Source organism: Tinamus guttatus, unplaced genomic scaffold (genome assembly GCF_059628265.1).
Source record: "Tinamus guttatus ecotype Peru unplaced genomic scaffold, ASM5962826v1 Tinamus_guttatus_pri_ptg000480l, whole genome shotgun sequence".
Lineage (NCBI taxonomy): Eukaryota > Metazoa > Chordata > Aves > Tinamiformes > Tinamidae > Tinamus > Tinamus guttatus.
In genome coordinates this window covers 124,885-138,030 of record NW_028289014.1, presented here as the reverse complement: position 1 = coordinate 138,030, position 13,146 = coordinate 124,885, and the positions used below count along the sequence as shown (strand labels likewise).

General features: G+C 61.8%; 1 protein-coding gene across 1 annotated transcript; it reads left to right on the top strand.

Moving 5' to 3' along the window:
- The first annotated feature begins 3,588 nt into the window (after nt 1-3,588).
- DOC2B (double C2 domain beta) lies at nt 3,589-10,066 on the top strand. Its single transcript, XM_088533063.1, has 9 exons — nt 3,589-3,964; nt 7,029-7,108; nt 7,522-7,596; nt 7,738-7,847; nt 8,797-8,923; nt 8,990-9,147; nt 9,463-9,544; nt 9,709-9,805; nt 9,924-10,066. The coding sequence occupies exons 1-9, from the start codon at nt 3,604-3,606 to the stop codon at nt 10,058-10,060; spliced, it is 1,227 nt and encodes a 408-aa protein (XP_088389189.1). The 5' UTR covers nt 3,589-3,603; the 3' UTR covers nt 10,061-10,066.
- The last annotated feature ends 3,080 nt before the right edge of the window (nt 10,067-13,146 follow it).

The window sequence follows — 13,146 nt, the reverse complement described above, 5'->3', positions numbered from 1 at the left end:
GAAACGGGCAGCGTTACCACTGTTTTCATTAGCCCGCTGAGAGCTTTTACCGGGAATAGCTCCCGTGCGCCGGGTTCCGTCTCGCGGGGCGCGTTCCGCCGAGCGCCGCCGTCCCCGGCCTGCAGCACCGGGGCCAGCGATGCCCGAGGCGCCCGGGGGGCGTTTTGGGGCTCACCCCGACAGCTCCTGCGGGGCCTCGAGCTTAGGGACTTGTACCCCAATGGGGACAAACCGCACCCTGGTTTGGGGATGTCTTTAATGCCTTTAATATCCCTTTGGAGCCATCGGTGCTGCAGGGCGCTCGGCCCTCCTGCTACCCCCATCGCTCCAACGTGTCCTTGGATAATGGCTGCGTTTGGGTTCAGGGTCAGCATTTTGGATGTGCTGCACCTGCTAATAAGAAGCTCTGCAGCAGCTTATGGCCCTTTCCCCTTTCTTTATTTTCTTCCTTTCTTTCTTTTCTCTGCTTTTTTTTTAAAAAAAGGAATTAAAATGTTTTCATCTCGAAGTAGCAGCACCCGAGCGTTTTTCAGCTCTTTTGAGGCAGCCTTGAAGTGCAGCGAATGCAGGCGTGAGCACTTAAAAAAGAAATTACTTTCACCGTTTCTGCGCTCCTTTATGGAGTTTTAAATTGAAGATTTTTTTTTTCCCCCTTGAAAACAGCCCCGTGACAAAAGCCTCCCTGTCTGAGGCTCCCGCATCCCTGCCTGGAGCACGGAGGGGGCTCCGGCCGTCGGTCCGGGGCCTTCCCGCTCGCTCCCTGCCCTTTGCGCTGCCGAGGCCTCGCACGGAGGCCGGAGGGCAGGAGCCGACTGATCTTTGGAGGCAGCAGCGAAGGGGAGAGGGGAAGGAGGAGCAGAGAACCTGCGTTCTCATGACAGCTCCCTCTTCCCTCATCCCCCTGCCTTTTGTCACTCTAATAAAGTTTAATGGGCCCTGACTGATGACGGAGCCTCCAGTAACGCTGCACAGACGCCGTCTTCGGGATTATTTTTAGGCAGCATTTCAAACAGTGCCGATAAGGTAAAAACCACATGAAATAACCTCGTCCCCCCTTGGGGCTCTCCGGCAGGCGCCCGCCGCCCCCGCGCCGGTCCCCGCCGCTGACGCAGCGCCGAGACCCCGTCCGGCCCCATCCTGCTCCAGCTCCCGCCGCCGCATCCCGTCCCCGATGCCTCCGCGAGAAGGACGGTCCTGGAGCGGGAGGACCGTGCGCGTCACCCCCGGAACGCCAGGGACACGGGACTGCGGCAGCTCTAAGGCCCCTCGGAGGTGGGAAATGGATCCCCCGTGTTGGTACCGGCTGAACCCGGCCCGGCGAGTGCCGGAACCTGCCACAGGGGCCAGGGAGGTCCCTCCGGCTCTTCCTCCCTCGTTCATTTCTGCCCTTTTGGAGACACAAGGGAGCCTGGCGCATGCTGCGAGCGCTTGGATGCGCTTCCTGCTCAGGAATACTTTCCTTTTGCTGTCCCTGTCCCCCATGTGTTTTATAGCTTTGATTACAATTTCATGCTAAGCCCTGATACCTCTCTCCGCAGTTGGGTCGTGGTGGGTGAGGAGAGCAGGGCTGCTGTGAAGTCCCCTCTGAGGACTTGTGTTAAGGGTTTCTGTTGGTTTTTTTTGTTGCTTCCCCTCCTGCCCTGGCCACACTGACGCGGTGCTTGGCTCCAGGCAGCAATAAAGCTCTGGCTCCCTCCCTGCGCTCCTCTTTCCTCCATCTGCGTTGGGCAAATTAGGGCCAGCTCTGAACTTGCCCCAGGCCAAGCTCGGCCACTTGTGCCCTCACCCACCATGGCCCCTGTTCACTCTGGAGTCTAGTGATGGCCCCGCGCCTGTCGGCTCCCGCCCGTGGGCGAGCAGGAAGTCAGCCCGTTTCCATGGTGACGGGGCAAGGCCCTAAAAGCCGATGGGAAAACTCCCGGAGGGAGCTGTGCGGGTGGAAGCAGCGGTTTGCAGCAGGAGCGGCAGGTCCTGCGGTGCAAAGGGCTGCAGCGGGGAGGGGGCAGAGGATAGCGGGGTGTCCCCCCCATCCCAGGCGTCACCCCGGGGCTCAGAGGAGCCAATAAAGCAGAGCCGGGGCCGGCCAGCATGGGCACGGCGGGGGGAGTGCAGAGTCGCTGGCGCTTGGGGACACTTTGCGGCACCTGGGGACGCTTTGCAGCGCGCTCAGGGCTGCGCTCGGATAAGCCTCTTAGCACGACGGAGCCGAGATCCCGCGGCGCCGGGATCGCTGCCGGTGCAGCCAGCGAATGCACGGGGGTCCCTTCACCCGGCCCTAATCCCCCCGCACGGAGCAGCGCCGGGGGCTCCTCCGGGCCGGAGCGAGCGGCTGCGAGCGGCTCCGCAGGACGTGGCCGGGGCGCAGGGCGACCATGCAGCTTCCCTGGCATTAGCGGCATTGGGAATTAAGAGCTTTACCTGGGAAGTGGCTTTGTGGAGCCAGCCCCGCTTCCGCCGCCCGGCCCCGCTCGCTATTTTTGTCCCCTTCACCTGCTGCAGGTCACGGTGCTGGCAGCACCCTGTGTGGCCGTAGCCCCCTGCGGGGCTGCAGGCAGCAGGTTGCAGTGGCAAACAGGAGCTTTTTTTATTTTTTTTCCTGCATTTTGCACAGTGGGGCCGCTCAAGGGCCCCCGCTGCTCCCCACAGCGCTGGGCTCAGCCGGAGTTTCAGCAGTGCCTCCGGAAGGAGCGCTGCAAACGCGGCTGCTTTTGGCCAGAGTTGCAAGGGCAGTAACGATGTTAGGTTTTCATGTTTAACTTGATTAAATTAATTTATTTATTTGCCCTTTCTCGGCGGTGATGTTTCTGGGCGCTGGGCCCAGCTCCCCCGCGCTCTGCCCGGGGCCGCGCCGCACCCTGGCGCCTGCGTCGCCCACGGGGCCCATGGAGCCCATCCGTGGGCGCAGCCCGTGCCCCTTGCAGCCCATGAAGAGCTGCAGCCGCTGCCTCTTGCAGCCTCAGCCCTCATGGAGCCCACGCAGGGGTGCAGCCCCTGCCCCACGGAGCCCCTACCCCATGTAACCCATACGGGGGTGCAGCCCGTGCCCTATGGATCTGTGCACGGTGAAGCCCCTGCCCCACGGCGCCCATGCAGGGGGGGGCAACCCCACGGAGCCGGTGCAGGGGTGCAGCCTGTGCCCCATGGATCCACGCACGGGTGCAGACCCCGCTCAGCCCCCGCCGGACTCGCCCCCGCCGCGACCACCCCCCCCGCGTGGGCAGCGGGACGGGGCCGCCCCCCGCCCGGCGCTGCCGTCCCCGTCCCGCCGGCGGCCGCTCGGTGCCCGGCGCGGGGGATGCAGCCCGGGGCGGGCGGGATGGCGGGATGGGGGGGTCCCCGTCCGCGTCCCCGCTCGGGCGGGCAGGGCCCGGTGGCCGCGTCGCCGCCGCCTGGTGACATCAGCCCAGATCCCACCCCCTGCTCTTAGCGGAGCCGCCGCCGCGCCCGCTGCTCAGTGCGCGGCTGCCGGGAGCGGCGGCGCCGGGCGGCCCGGGCGGAGCGGCGTGAGGGCGGCCCGGCCGCGGGGCGCCGGGCCCTCCTAAGCGCCCCCCGCCGTTCCCGTCCCGGGGCCCCCCGGCCGCCCGCGGGGGGCCCGGCGCCCGCATGACCCTCCGCAGAGGGGAGAAGCCGCCCATCAGCATCCAGGAGCACATGGCCATCGACGTGTGCCCCGGCCCCATCAAGCCCATCAAGCAGATCTCCGACTACTTCCCCCGCTTCCCCCGCGGGCTCCCCGCCGCCGGGGCCCGCAGCCCGCGCCCCGCCGCCGCCGCCGCCGCCTCCCCGGCCGAGCCGCCGCGACGCCCCCGCCGCGACCACCACGACGAGGAGGACGAGGAGGAGGATGAGGACGAGGACGAGGCGCCGCGGCCCCTGGGAGCCTCCGGAGCGACGCCCGCGCCGGCGCCCGCCAAGTGCCCCGAGGAGCCCGTCGACCCCGAGGGCTACGAGTCCGACGACTGCAGTGAGTCTGAGCGGGGTCCCGCGCCCGGGCGCCGCGGGGCGCGGAATAGGAGTGCGTGGCGTGGAATGGTACCGAGCGGCGTGGGGTGGCATTGAACGGCGCGGGATTGCGCGGTGCTGCGCGGCGTGGCCTGGGGGGGCTGCACGGCGTTGCAGGGTGCTCCGTGGCGCTGCGTGGCGTGGCCCGGCATGATCTTGCACAGCGCGGCTCGATCCTGCACCGCCCGGCGCGACCGTGCGCGGTGGATACTGCGCGATAGCGCAGGGCATCCTGTCCCCAGGCCGTTGTCCCCAGCGCGGGGTGGCCGGTGGCGGTGGCAGGGGACACGTCCCCGCTGCGGCCAGGCCGGGAAGCGTCCCCGGAGCCACCAGTTGCTTGGGCCGCGGAGCCGCCCGGCCCCCCGCGCTGCCCCGGCCCGGCCGCTTAACCCCGCGCCGGCCGCATCGTCCTTCCCGCCCGGCCCGGGGCATCGGCCCCCCGGCCCGGGGGTCCTCGGGCTGGGCCCGAGGGCAGCGGAGGCTGCAGCGCCCGCGGGCAGCGGGCTAAGCCGGGCCCCAGCGACTTCAGCCGGATCTGGGTTATTGCAGCTCTAATTACGCGGCCGCCGGAGCTTGGGCAGCAGCAGAGAGGGGCTGGGGTGGTGTCTGGTGTGGCCGTCTGTTTGACCGTCCAGACACCTACCCGTGATGCTGCCCAGGGCTGCTCTGCTGGCCCCACGGCCCCTGCGCCAGGCGAGGGGCTGGGATTCCCTCACACCGGCCCCACTCCTGTTTGGCTCCCTAATCCTGCTGCCCTAATCCCGCTCCCCTAATCCCGTTCCCGTAATCCTGCTCCCCTCCCAGGAAGATTCCAGGTTGGTAGCGCTCCACCATTCCTGGGGAATCTCCAACCTTGGCTTCCCACCCCCTTCCCTGCTGCTTCCCACAGTTTGCTCGTCCCTCCTGCCACCCAGCTCCTTGCGGTGCCTCTTGTGCAGGTCCCCAAGGGCCGGGGGTGACGGCAGCTCCTCACGCGGTGACGCACGAGCAAGTGTTTAGCGCTTGAAGAAACTCTCCATTGAGCTGAGCAGCTGCTCACTCTGGCGTGAGGCAGGGAACCGACTTCTCCTCCTGGCACACTGGGTTGCGGGATAGCGAGGCCCCGGAAGGAGGAATATTGGGGTTTTTGGAGCAGGTTACAAACCTCCAACAGCAGCCGCTTTTGTGCACATGCGGTTCCACTGGCGGGGAGGGCAGCACCACGCGAAGCCTCTTGTTCCATGTGAAGGAAATCACAGGGCAAAGCCACGGTGGTGGCACCGGGGCCGTTGCGGAGGTTGCAGGAGCACGAGCCATGACAAAGGGGGAAATGTGCCGAGGCAACGGGGATATTTACTGCTGCAAACGCAGCTCCTTAGCATATGCTGGCACCGCTATTTATAACCTTTGAATCGTCTTTCAGTCCAGATGAGAAAAAGATCTTTTTTCCCCCCGCTTTTTTTTTTCTGGGGAAACTGAGCAAACTACTGCTGGTTTGGGCCAAAGCAGAGCCAGGTTTTGGTAACAGCCCTGCGGTGCCCAAGTGGCAGGAAAAGCCATGCCGGGACCCAGGGAATTTCCCAGCCTCATCCCAAATTTGCCAGGGAGCGGCTGCGTCTCCCACCCGACGCATCCAATGCCCAGGACAGTCTGGGGCTGTTTTTAGGCTGTCACCTGTGGTGCTGCCCAGCACTAATGGGCACCGCGGGGCCAAATGGAGCTTGCTGAGAGCCTCGTTGCTGCTGGCACCGTGGGCCGGTTCCGGATCCTAAACGTAGCTGAATCCACAAGCAGCGCGGGCGGTAGGAGCCTCTCCAGCCGCTGCTCCAGAGAGCTGCCCCGCAGGGCGCTGTTTTCCAGCAGGAAGCCACAAAATGCCAATTCCAATAGATTTTAAGTGGGAAAACCTGTGGTTGCAAGAGACGCGGTGAAGCGACGGGAGGCCGCGCTGTCCCAGCGCACTGAAAACAGCCCGTGCGAAGGTTACGGAGCCGGCGCGCCCGGTGCGGGAGCGCTAATCCCGACGATCCCCCGCAGCCTTTCTGCTGCGCCGCTCTGATCTCCCTGGCACAGAATCCGTGAGCGGATTAGCCGGGCAGCAGCAATGCTGATAAGCAGGGGGACTTAAGGCTTTTGGACTCCTTTTTAATTAGGTCCATAGTGCTTTTTTTTCCTTTTTTCCTCCCTTGCCGGCGCTTCCCGGTGTCTTTGAGCTGGCAAAGGACCCTGTGGGCTATGGGAGAGCTGAGCATGTCCTTGACACCTGGAGCAAATGGGGCTAAGTGCGGATTGACTCTGTCCCCCTCCCAGGCCACGAGCTGCATCCACGGCCCATCCCGGCCTCCAGTAATTTTGCAACCCTCTGATTTAAACAGAAGGTCCAAAGGCTCCTCCTTCCCATGCAGGAAAGTGGCGGGGACCCCCCTGCTTGGCTCCCCATCCTTTCAAAGCACCGTGGCAAAAAGGCGGCTCTTTCTGTGCTGTTATTTGCAGCCCGGGTGAGGCGAGGGCAGCGCTCGGGTGAGCCCGGCGCCAGCTCCCGGCCTAATTGCTGCCTCTCTCCCCTCCCGGCACTCGCTGCCTAATTAAAGGCACCGTCCGGCTGCGAGGACGGGCGGGAGGGGGGAACGGCGCCGCGCGATGCTCCGCAGCCGGACGCTTCGTCCCCTTCGGTCCCAATGTTTTCAGCTGGGCGCCGGGGCAGCGTTTCCTGGCCAAGCCTTTAATTTGCTTCAGAAATTGCCAAATGCAGCACAAGTTGCATCCCCTCCCATTCCCAGGGATGCAAATAGGAGATGAGGCTGGTGCCAAGGCTGGAGCAGGCAGGAAGAGGCTGATGAAGGGGCAGGTGGCACCGAGGTAGCACCAATGGAGCAGCCAGCAGGGCACAGCCCCCTCCACCCCAGATTAACAAGAACTGGGATTTTTCAGCAGATTTGCTCTGATTTTCTCCGTGGCTCCTGCAGCCCTGGCTGTCCCTGGGGTCCTGTGGTGGGGGGGGTGTCACTGTGGGCCAGGCCGGTGCCAACCCCTCTCGTGTCTCGCAGCGGCGCTGGGGACGCTCGACTTCAGCCTGCTCTACGACCAGGAGAACAACGCGCTGCACTGCACCATCAGCAAGGCCAAGGTAGGGGCCCTGCCACGGGAACGGCCCCGCATCCCTCCCATTCCCGCGGGAAAGGTGCAGGAATGGGCTCCCACGGATGGGCCCAGCCGTCCTTTCCTGCTCTTCCCTCCCTCCCTTCTCCTGTGGCTCTGGATCTGCTGCCCGGTGGTGTGGGAGGGAAGAGCTGCTTCCCAGCTCCTGGAGCCCCTGGCCTCAGCAGCCGCCTCCATCCGTAATCTGATTTTGGGGAATCGATGGGTGAGACACGGAGCTGCCGGTCTCGCCCTGGTCCCTCCCGGGACCAGCAGCATCCACCACCACCGGGAGCCTTTCCCAGCCCGCGATCGATCCCTAGCGGCTCCTGCCCCTTCCCCAGGGCCGGGAATGGCCCCGGTGCCGCCGTCCCGGCCCTCTGCCGCTCGCTCCCCCTTCAGGGCCTGAAGCCGATGGACCACAACGGGCTGGCCGACCCCTACGTGAAGCTGCATCTGCTGCCCGGCGCCAGCAAGGTGAGCGGCGGCCTCCGTGTCCCCGCGTCCCGTCCTGGCCTCTTGGCAAACATGGAAGTTGCTGCAGGAGCGGGTTTTGGCTTGGGCAAAGGGGGGTCTTGGACCCTCCCATTCCAACCCCGTGTCCCCCCACGTGGGCAGGCGAACAAGCTGAGGACCAAGACGCTGCGCAACACCCTGAACCCCACCTGGAACGAGACGCTCACCTACTACGGCATCACCGACGAGGACATGATCCGCAAGACCCTGCGGTAGGGCCCGCCCCGGGCTTTGGGGGGCTCCTCGCATGCGTTTTGGGGGGATTTGGGGCCTTTTGGCCTCCGCGGGGCTGAGCGCGGGCGCACGGCTCTGCCGTCTCCGCGGGCCGCGGTTTCCCACGGAAAGCATTAGTCATTCCCAGAGCGCTGCGTGCGGCTGGGCTGCAAAGCCGCTGCTGTATGAGCAGTAGCGGTGGGAAATTTTCCCTTTTTTTTCTGCATTATTTATTTATTTTGACTCTGGCCTTTGAAGTTCCGAGGCTCCTGGTGGCTTTGCAGCAACGCTCGGGGTGTTCCCGACGGCTTCTTCTTCATCTCTGGCATCTCTCCCGGGGTGGGTCAGGAGCCCCCTGGGCCTTCCCGAATTGCTGCAGGGCAGGGAAGGAAGCAGGAGCCCAGGAATCCCATGCCCATTGCATATTCATGGCCAGGAATGGTGCTGCTGCCCCCAGACAGCCCCTCGCTGCCCCTGTTTGCAGTGGGGCCGGGTGGCACCTGGGGCGCTCCCGGCTCCATCCCCCTGCGCAGCAGATGGGTGCTGGGTTGTGCTGAGCGGCACCGGCTGCTCCTCGTCTGCAGCGGCTGCTGCTCCTTTTTTTTTTTTTTTTTTTTTTTTTTTCCCTCTCTCGCTGTTGTTCTGCTAAGGAAAGAGGGAGCGAGGCGGAAGGAAAACAGGCAATATTGTGACTGCCTTTCAGAGCCTCCTCGAGGATTTCGCTGTTCTGTCTTTTTGGTTTTGAGCAGGTCTCTTTCTTTAGCAGCACCCACACCCTGTGCAGCCGCGGGGACACCCCAGTTCCCCCTCGCTGCTTCCCGCAGGGTTGGTAGCAGCAGGAGCTGGGGTGAAATCGCATCCCTTGCAGGAGGCCACAGGGGCCCCTTGTCCCTCCTGTGCCCCTTGTCCCATCCTGCGGGGGCCTCACGTGGCCCTGGCTCCTTGCAGGATCTCGGTGTGCGACGAGGACAAGTTCCGGCACAACGAGTTCATCGGCGAGACCCGCATCCCCCTCAAGAAACTGAAGCCCAACCAGACCAAGAGCTTCAGCATCTGCCTGGAGAAGCAGCTGCCGGTGAGCGCGGGGGCCGGGGTCCCGCGGGCCGGCCCCGGGCCGCGCTGAGCACCGTCCCCTCCGCAGATGGACAAGACGGAGGACAAGTCGCTGGAGGAGCGGGGCCGCATCCTCATCTCGCTCAAGTACAGCTCGCAGAAGCAGGGGCTGCTCGTGGGCATCGTCCGCTGCGCCCACCTGGCCGCCATGGACGCCAACGGCTACTCCGACCCCTACGTCAAGACGTGAGCCTTCCTCCCCGTCCTGTCCTCCCCATCCTCATCCTCCCCGTCCTTGTCCTCCCTGAGCGCCCTCAGCCCCAGCTGCTGCAGCAGCTCCATGGTACAGGTGCCCCTATGTGATTTTGAAGGGGACAGTGAGCATCAACCTACCCTGCACACCCTGTTTGGTTTTTAATCCTGAGCCCATCGGGAAAAACCTGGCAATGAAGCAGGGCTGGTGCTCAAAGGAGCAGGGACCTGGGGGTCTTCAGCTGCTCTTTGGACCCACGGCACCTCCTGGCCCCCATGAGCTGAGCCCCCTGTGTGGTCTCCTGGTAGGTACTTGAAGCCGGACGAGGACAAGAAATCCAAGCATAAGACGGCGGTGAAGAAAAAGACGCTAAACCCTGAATTCAACGAGGTGGGTGCCCTCGTGCAGGTGGGTGTCCTTGTTCAGGAGGGGGTCTTCATGCAGGTGGGTGTCCTCAGGGACACTTTGCAAAGAGCAGGTGCTGGCTCCGTGGTCCTGCCGACGGGGATGTGACCACGGATGCCATCCCGACGTGCACTGTGCCCCCCCGGCAGGAGTTCTGCTATGAGATCAAGCACGGTGACCTGGCCAAGAAGACCTTGGAAGTGACCGTGTGGGATTACGACATCGGGAAATCCAATGACTTCATAGGTAAGCGGGAGGGACCATCAGGGCAAATCAGCCCCTGCTGGCACACACAACCTGCCCGTTGCTGGTTCCCGATCCCTGCTCCAGCCGCATCTCTTTCCATCCCCATGTGCCCGCTCAGGTGGCGTCGTGCTGGGCATCAACGCCAAGGGCGAGCGCCTCAAGCACTGGTTCGACTGCCTGAAGAACAAGGACAAGAAGATCGAGCGCTGGCACACGCTGACCAACGAGCTGCCGGGCGCCGTGCTCAGCGACTGAGGTGGCCCCGGGGCTTCGCCAAGGCTCTCTGTGCCCAGTTGCACACACACACCCCCAAATCCAGGAGCGCGCATGGATGCATACGTGTGGGCACACATGCGTGGATGCATACCCATGCACACACCCATGCATGCACACGTGTTGACATGTAACCGCGCACACACATGCACATGCGTGGATGCACAGCCATGCATGCACACATGTGGACACGCACTCACGTGCATGCACAGTGCACCTGCACATACATGCATGCACTCACACACACACTCACACACCCCCACGAGCCTGCATGCACCGAAACGCCGACGTCCTCCTGACTCTTGGCTGTCCTGAAGTGCCGCCTTGCTGCCTTGCGATGATTCAGTGGCAAAACGAAAGCCCCGTGTGCGTCTGTGTCCTGCTGCCGGCGGGAGCCCAGGGCGGCGGGCGCCGCGGTCGGGGCGCCGCTGCTCCCCGGCACCGTCTCGCTGCTACCCCGGGACGGCGCAACGGGGCCGCATGCAGCTGCTCCCGCTGCCGGATGCGATTTTCCCCCGCTTGACCCTCCCTGTGTCCGTGCGTGTGCGTGTCCATGGGGCCTTCGGGGAGCACCCGCATCCCCTGGAAGCGACTTTGTTTTTTTTTTTCCTTCTTTTCAGATGTTTTTCCATTTTTTCCAATGTTACGATAGTGCGACACTTTGTTTGATATAGGGGGGAGAGGGTAAAACGACACCCCGTTCATAGGGTCTTTTTTAATGACTTTCTCTTTGTAACGCGTCCTTCAGCTATGCATGGGTCCGGCTGGGACGCCGCGGCGGCGACTCCCTCCCGGGGGACATTCCTGGGGTCCCCGGCACGCGCGGGTGGCTGGATTCGCCCCCTTTCTACCCAAATCCCTTCTCCTCGGCACCGCGGCCGCGCTCCGTGCTCGACACCCGCCCCGCGCTCCCGTGTGACGGCTGCCGGAATCGTCCTCTCGCCTCCTCCTCCTCCCCGGGTTTTGTATTCGCAGTATTACCGAGCTGTGTCCTTTTTGTCACGTTTGTTAATATTTATAACGAGAACCCCAAATAAAAAAGGGAAAATAAAAATAAAAACCAGGAAGCTGTCGCGGAGGTGCTGGCGTCCGGCTGCGTCTCGCGACGCGGGAAACCGCCCTCGGCGAAGTTTAATATTAGCCTTTGTGCTAAAAACAGGCGCTTTTCTAGTCGCCTTTAGCAAAGGGCGTTTGGATAAGCAGGGACAGGGCCGCTTCCCGGGCTCTGCATTGTTGCTGCACCTACACACTGTGTATATATGTATACATATATGTATATATGTACATATATACATGTGTGTGTATATATATATATATACACACGCACATATATATGAAATACCTATACATACACAGACACACATACACTATACGTATATACAGAGTACATATTTTATATATATACACACACTATATAAATATATAAAATATATATGCATACATATTATGTATATATATATGTGTACACACATACATGCACACACGCAGGTCAGACTGCTATATGCACAGATGCTGGTATGTTCATATGTGGTAACTTTATTTTTAGTGTGTGCATGGGAGCATGCCTACGTGTGTGTGTACATACGTGTTCATGCTCTTCAGTCAGGCCTTGTACATACATGTGTTTGTGTGTGCACACTCCTGGGTTAAAGGGGCGCCGCGGGGAGGCAGCCTCCTTGCCCAGCGCCGTGAACCCGCTTTGCAGCCCCATCCCGCTGAGAAGGCCCCAGTCCGGCCCTGAAATCGGCCCCGGGGCTGCTCAGCGTTGAGGGACGCCGGCGGGAGCGGGTCGGTGTCCCCAGCGGCTGCAGGGCCCGGCCTGGGCACTGGACACAGGGATCCGGCAGAAACCATCTCCCCTCCTGCTCCCCTAAGTGCTGAAAAATGCCATGACTATCCCCAAAATCACCGTGGCGAGAAAGATGCAAAGCAGCATGTATTATTTATCTAAAGCAACAAGAAAAGGCCATAAATTCACTGATTTTCCCCCCAAAAGGCTAAGATCAGGCTGCAAAAGGCCCTAAGACACAGGTCTAACAGAGCCACTATACCCACGGAAAGCAGAAGCTGCCGGAGCCTTGGGGACAGGGCGCCCAGGCGACGCGGCCACCTCAGAATAGGTTGTTTACCTGCACCAGCTGCAAATCCGCCTTGGGAGCGCAGTGCAGGTTATGCAAGAAGCAGAACACTTGTACAGGCAAGAGCCAGGAAATAAATGCACACAGAAACCCTGTAAGATTTTTCTTTTTTCAAATTCTTCTATCTTTAAAACCGCTGTCAGCAGCTTACCTGCCCTCATAGGCAATTATCTCCCCCATTTAGGCACTAAACACTTCAATCGCTCTCATGATTGAGGCTGAGCTGCGGGAAGAGCAGGTTTCAACGCCCGCACCCGGCTCTGCAGTTCTGTTTCTGCAGTGAATGGCCCATAGAGGCGATCACAAAACTCGCTCCCGCGCCTCTGTCCACACTTGGGCACCCCTTTTGTTTTGCAACGAGAGGGACGAAGCGTTAGGAGCCGCTCGCCTTCCTGCATTGCTGCTACCCGCTGCTATCCAGGCTGTATAAGCAGCTGTGAAGAGCGTTGGACTGGCAGGGATTATTGGGGGATTTTAGCATCCAAAGTTTTCTTCCCTACGCATTTGAGATCCTCTGCGGTATTAACTAAAAGCTGTGAGAATCGCAGTGTGACAGGTACAGGGACTGAGAAAAAGGTTGAAGAGAAGCAGCAGCTTTGTTACCACTTGTTGTCACTTGGTAAGCTGTGTCAGGTTGTGAGAGGCCTCAAAAAAAAAATATATATATATATATATATCAGTGCACAGAGCTGCACTGTGGCACTAGAGGGGGAAAATAGAGCCCTGCTCTGCTCCCATCCTGCTCCACATCTCCCCTTCCCTCTCCCCGCAAAGCAGCGCAGGCACCGGCGCCTCTGGGAGGAGAGCGGCACCGTGCTGGGTCTTCATTTAACTAATTACCCTTCCAGCGTTGGGGAAGCCAATGAGCAGGATTAGAGGGGCCCCTCCGACCATCTCCTTGGCTGTTACTGACTGCTCCTTGTCCCAATT

What these genes read in the sequence shown, in the direction of transcription:
- DOC2B (XM_088533063.1), top strand. Translation starts at nt 3,604, where the DNA reads ATGACCCTCCGCAGAGGGGAGAAGCCGCCCATCAGCATCCAGGAGCAC. An exon ending in CTACGAGTCCGACGACTGCA is followed by an intron (nt 3,965 to 7,028) that starts GTGAGTCTGAGC and finishes CGTGTCTCGCAG; the next exon opens with CGGCGCTGGGGACGCTCGAC. An exon ending in TAAACCCTGAATTCAACGAG is followed by an intron (nt 9,545 to 9,708) that starts GTGGGTGCCCTC and finishes CCCCCCCGGCAG; the next exon opens with GAGTTCTGCTATGAGATCAA.